The 6,524-nt window shown below is 36.8% G+C and overlaps 1 protein-coding gene across 1 annotated transcript; it reads right to left on the bottom strand.

The window, feature by feature from the left end:
- Positions 1–9: 9 nt before the first annotated feature.
- mnx2a (motor neuron and pancreas homeobox 2a) lies at positions 10–3,790 on the bottom strand. The gene is made up of 3 exons (XM_058393723.1): positions 3,137–3,790; positions 1,535–1,695; positions 10–976 (listed from the first exon to the last, which is right to left on the bottom strand). The coding sequence occupies exons 1-3, from the start codon at positions 3,552–3,554 to the stop codon at positions 629–631; spliced, it is 927 nt and encodes a 308-aa protein (XP_058249706.1). The 5' UTR covers positions 3,555–3,790; the 3' UTR covers positions 10–628.
- Between the last annotated feature and the right edge of the window lie 2,734 nt (positions 3,791–6,524).

Below are 6,524 nucleotides of genomic sequence, written 5' to 3'. Positions count from 1 at the left end.
AACAGAGACAATTTTCTTTTTTTTGTGTGTGTGTGTGAATTTTCACTGTGTACATTTTACCGTGAATAAATTAGATATAATCTATAATACTTAAATACCATTAAGGACAACACCACCAATAACAAACATGACGAAGACGAATGACTAAGTAACACACTCCGCTTTTGCTCCGGTTTCTCAATATTTGGCGAGGAGATCTGCTGTGTTATTTAGTCAGTGGTTTCTGAGAAAAAAATGCTGTATACCAAAAGCTTTGCACCATACAGTAACCCTCCGTTCCCATTGAGCACAGTGTAGTTCAGAGCCACACAAGTTTTTGTTCATGTGTATGTACAGATCAATGTACAAAAGTAAGCATCTGGGTTGCATGCAGTAGAAATGTTGGTTCCACTACTCAAATTTCCATAATGCTCACCTGAACACAAAGGACAAAGACATTTTTACAGAGAGAAACATTCCTACTTGGGACAAGACAGCAGTTTATAAGTTAAAGGCTGCCACATAGATAAATAAGAGATAGAGATTTTGGTGCACGGCTTCAGTCTTTGCAAGTCTCTGATGAAGGCTATAGATGCGACAAGCTGTTGGACAACACAATGGGTAAATAATTCATAGTTACACTATGCCTTCAAAGCCCTACACTAATCTTCCTGTCTGCTCCAATCTCTTCCAGGTCGTCATCTGAGTAAGAGCTGTGAGAGCTGTAGCTCAACTCGGAGCTGTGCTGGAGAAAGTCTGAGGAGTGAGGCAGGCCCACGCTGCCATTTAGAGCACCTCCGAAACCTTCATCTTCATCTTCTTCTTCCTCGGCTTCCAGCTCCTCATCGTCGTCCTGTGTACTGCAGCGGCGAGGGTCTCCGGGTTTGCTGGAGCGTTTGACCTGCTGACTGCCATCAGCCTCCATCTGTGCTGCCTGCTCTTTGGCTTTGCGGCTGCGCTTCCATTTCATCCGTCTGTTTTGGAACCAGATTTTCACCTGTATGTGATTTAATGCATCGATTTTAGTCATAGTGTAGGTGTATCAAAAACTCCTCAGTATAAAAAAAACACACAGGTTTCAACATCAAATGTGGTCTTGAATTTATTATATTTACACTTTTAGAAGAAAAAAATAATTTTTCTGTACATTGTCTTGTCACTGGGGTGATACCCTTTTGTGTACCTATAGTAGGTATCTTTTATATTGATGTAGTTTAGCTTTAAAAGATATTTAAAGTATATGGCTGGACATTGATTTTTTTTTGTTCCTAGAGTACACTGTACATAGAGATTTTTGCAGGAAAAACCTACACGATAAAGCTACAAACAATGTACCCTTGATGGTATCACCACACCAAGGAAAGGTACAGTTTAATACACCCCCCCCAAGTGTAAGTGTATAATGTATTGCAGAAGAAGTCTTCTCATGATTCAAATGCACAATGTAGTGCAAAAGAACAAATCATAATCGTTTTTTTTTTTGTTTCAGATTTTATTTTATTACTGTTTCAGGTTAAACAGATTAAACACACCACAGTGCAGTTTCCCATCTCACCTGTGTTTCAGTCAGCATTAATGAAGTGGCCACTTCAAAGCGTTTGGGTCGCGACAGGTACTTGTTCAATTTGAACTGGTTTTCCAGCTCCAGTAGTTGTTGACTAGTGAAAGCAGTTCGAGGTCGACGACACTTTCCCATCAGGCCTGACTGAGGAGAGCCTGTGAGAAGACAGAAAGAACAAAGAATGCAGAGAGAAAAAGGCCAGAGGAGAAAGGACACACACACACACACACAGAGAGAGAGAGAGAGAGAGAGAGAGAGAGAGAGAGGGAGGGAGAGAACAAAAATGAATAAGAGACCAATTGTAAAACACAAAAGAGGAAACACACTGACTGCCCCTCATCTCCTTCTATCACTAATGATAACAGCCATACTTTGGTTTATTGTTGATGAGAGGGTCCAGAGATATTGCTTTAGTGGGATAATAAAACACCAGTGAGCACCATTAACTTAATGAAAACTCAATAAATGCTACCAGAAAACTTTACTGACAAAGTACAGAGAGGATTAAGTGTTTCTTTATAGTTTTCTGCCAGACAAAGGCAATTTTAATGGAGCTGTCCTTTATGACAAAATGAAAGGACTAAAAATAAAAAGCTTACATTATAGTTCAGTTAGCAGTAAACACTGATTCAATTATGGTAGAGAATATTTACAGCTCCTGTAGGGTCACTGTGTTGAAATTCATTTAATATATCTCACATAAAATCAATTACTTTTCATATAATCTTTTTATTTTCATATTGTGGTGGTTTATGGAGGCAGACAGAACAAGTACAAATGAGTCATCTATTCGTTATATATATATATATATATATATATATATATATATATATATATATATATATATATAATAGTCATTAGTGGCTATTATTATTATTATTATTATTATTACTATAGAACAACAAGAACAAATAATAATAATAATAATAATAATAATAATAATAATAATAATAATAAATCTGCTCGGTGCAGACACATTTTTGCTATTCTGTACACAAATAAGTGCTTGATTTAGTTGCATTCATAAAACACTGAAATGGAAATCGCGGAGAAATATGATGCACAATGCGTCATTTCCCTGATCACTCTAAAGTTTCCTTAATTAATCTTAATTTTTCTAATTAAATCTTTTGGGTGACCAAAACTTCACGCGCGTGTAGACTTGCATAGAAAAGCTCTGTATACAAAACATCGTGTGAGTTGATAAGTAACTGGAAAAAAAAACATAATGAAAAATTCGTTGTATTTACAAATTCAAACACAATCTCTTTGCATTAATAATAATAATAATAATAATAATAATAATAATAATAATAATAATAAGAAGAAGAAGAAGAAGAAGAAGAAGAAGAAGAAGAAGAAATATTTTTTAAAAATTTAAATAAAGAAAAACTCAAGGTAAACGGAGAGAAGAAAACTTGCGAGTTATTTTCTATAAGACTTTGCGCATGTGACTTAATTTTTAAGCCGAGCCAATACCATACTGAACTTCCTCTTGATTTTGTTGAAGTTTGTGAATTCGACTGCACAAAACACATTTAATTCTCATCTACTAAATATATGCCTCACTATGCATACGCTTATTCGTGGTCGTACCGTTAAACTCGGCGAGTCTCGGAACCATGATGCCGGCGCGGATCCACTGCTCGAAGGGGAAATGTCCCGCCACGGCGGCGGCCTTCAGCTGCTCGGGATGCGGTGGAGCGAAGGCGGGATACGGGAATGCGGCATGCTGCGCTCCCAACGCACTCAGAGAGCACACCGGGCCCGGGTACATCCCTGCGAGCGAACCCTGAGATAACGCGCTTAGTCCTGGATGAGGGATGGTTAGCAGGCCGGGTTTGGGCACGATTCCTGTCTGCTGGAGCGCACTGGCACTGCTCCGGATCGGAGAGCTGTCTGGTCGTTTGCACAGAGTGGCTTCAACATCGAGTACATCAGAGTCCCGACTTCTCCTCCTCTGTGACTCTCCCGCCAGCAGAGCATCGATCCGAAAGTTCTTGGACTTATCCATGGCAATCCTGCTGCCTTAAAACTGCCTGCTTCAGTTCAGGGCTTTATTGGTTCTAACTTGTCTTTTTTTATTTTCTTTATTTATTTTTGCTTGGAGGAACCGCTCATCTAATCATCCCGAGGTCTGAATAAATGTCAAGGCTATAAAGTGACAAACACGTCGGATCTGGTGTCTTCCTCTTTCCTAAATTCGTCCGGATGTCAGCGATCTCAGGCGCGTTAGTGCTAAAGTCAGGTGCAGCTTCAGACTTTTGGATGTGCTCGCGCTCCTAAAGCGTCTCTGATTGGCTGACCGAGCTGACCTGCGAGCTCCGAGCCCCTCCCGCACTTTCTAATTAACTAATTACCCGCGCATTTAGTGCTCTGAAGCTCTGCAGCCCAAACCATTCCCACCACTTATACAGCCAGGATTAATTAATAATTACTCAGGAATACGTGCTGTCCACCCTTTTACTGTCCTTTTAACTGAATGCTGCCTGTCACTTTATTCTCTAGTCTGTAATTTCAATCTGGGGAAACTATGGACGTTATATGGCCAAAATACATCAGCAAAATAATAAAGAAGCAATCAGATAAAAAAAAAATATATAATTTATGATTTCCGACATTATATAGTATTAGAAATTAATAATAAAAAAAAAAAGATCAAACGATGCAATGACACAAATAATTAAATACGTAAATCGTGCAACCCATGCATTCTATTTAAATAATTATTTAAATAATATATAATATGTTTTTAATATATTAAATCTATTATTTTTATATTTAAAAATATATTATTTAATGATATATATTTCCAGGTTTTTCTGACAAATCCTGAGTCTTAAAAAACACTCGCAAGTTACATTTCACATAAGTATGCTGTGCAACACAGGAACAGTCACATAGCCTACAGTCAGGTGACATTTTATTCATCTGTCCGTTAAAACATACATCATTAGAGAAGTGTAGGGGAAAAAAAGTTATGTTGGAACATCTAAAATATCCTGCCAATGGAAATTAAAGTAGTGCTGAACTACTTTATAATAGTAAACTAAATATTACCCTATACAAAATCAAGCAATAAACTATAAAATAACAGAGCATATATTATATATATAAATATTTCTAGGTCTATTTCGAAACATCAGGGAATTTTTTTTAAATTGCCTATTTTATATAAAGCATTAAGACTGAAAGAAAAACAAAATGCACTGCAGACTGACAGGAAGTGCCCATTTTCTAAAAAGACATATTTACTATGCAACCTGGTAAACATGAAGTCATAGAAGGTGATCTGCAGTCAGTATATTTGGTTGTTTTATAAATACCACTGGAACAATATTTCTGTTGCTGGCCTTGATGAGAAGGAATGATGGACTAGTTGACCTTTTCCACCCCTCACTGAGACCAGGTGTGATCAGCATGGCAATTTCCCACAGAAAGCAGCCCGGCGAGTGTACACGGCCACCCAGTTTTTCCTTGTCACCTGCAAACACACACTCATGAACAGGTGTTACACTAATGAGGCCATGTCAGGTCAATGTTTGAAGGTAACTTAACAATGCACATAGAGTTTATTGTGCTTTCATCCTATACTGTCCCTTAGCCATAAACGTTAATGTTAACCGAACATATTTAAAGAAGGATTTATCTTGGGTCTAATTTTTTCTTTGTAATAAACCCTGCAAAGATTTTCCAGTAATTATTATTAAATGCAAGATTTTATTACCTTGTGATTGATGCAAGATTTGTTAAGCCATCTATCTCTCAAGTGCAGGAAAACAATAATGTTAAGGTGAAGAACACATAGGGTTAATTTAAATATTTAATATAAGCATCTCTGAATAATAATTAGATTTAGTAACTGAGTAATGAATGTAAATAATATCTATAAAATGTTTCCTATAGTAATTTAATGAAACAAGATAAGAATGTAGTCTAACTCTGATTTCAACAGCTATACTGGCATCAGGACATAGATAGGCATCAGACACATTTTATATAAAAATAAGTTGCAAAAATTACAGGCTAAACTTAATCCCTAATTTAATTCCTGAAACCAGAAATCTGTTTTAGATTCTGTCATGAAACACTGCAATTAACACTGCAAATTCTTCCTACAAACCTGTGAGAGCTAGAGAAGTGAGAATAGCCCTTTCCCAGGCAAGACCTTGAGACCGTAATTAATCTCAGTTCATTAAGAAGATAAAGATAATTTATTAGACCTTTTCCTGTCAGTCATTAACCAGTGCAGTGTTTACACTGAGCACAAAGAAGCTAAATTAAACAGATGTTTGTTTCATTGATTGGAGGGAAAAAGCAATCAGACGACTAATTAATTAAACGACTGGATAAATGGTAAGAATATTGCAAAGAATCACTTAACTGCAAGCATCAATTTTTAAAGTACAGCACTATCATAGCACTGTAATTGGAATTGAAAATGCATGTTAGGCTATTTTCTGCTGAGTATAAGAATAAAATGTTTCGACCATAAAATATTATGGCTCAAACATCTTTAATTATCTAGTGTGATTTTTAATAATGATGGCTCATTTACAGTGCAATAATTCCAATGAACAAGTAATGAGGTCCCTGGGTAATCATTAATGCAATGACACTACATACAGTCATTATTAGTAGTTACCTGGAGGTTCTTTCGAGGCCACTTTTCCCCAAGTAATACTCATCTGTTTATTTCATTATAAAGTTAACAAAAGCACCTGAACTACAGAGTGCTTTACGACAGTCGAACGATCATTTATAGCTAACGGCTCAACGTCAGGCACTGAAAATAAAGCAATTGTGTGCAGCTGTGCTGATATCAGATGTAATAAACAGGTTATCTCACACTCAAAGGTACATAATTACTTTCACCCAGTCATCTGATCTGCTTCCTCTTCAGTGTACATACATGGCTTCAAGAGAGAACTGAGTCTAGAGAACTGAATTTAGAACAAAGCTTTGTGTCGTCCTACTACTGACC

Source organism: Hemibagrus wyckioides, linkage group LG06 (assembly GCF_019097595.1).
Source record: "Hemibagrus wyckioides isolate EC202008001 linkage group LG06, SWU_Hwy_1.0, whole genome shotgun sequence".
NCBI classification, from domain to species: domain Eukaryota; kingdom Metazoa; phylum Chordata; class Actinopteri; order Siluriformes; family Bagridae; genus Hemibagrus; species Hemibagrus wyckioides.
The sequence above is the reverse complement of the archived record's forward strand: the minus strand, read 5'-3'. Positions and strand labels throughout refer to the sequence as shown.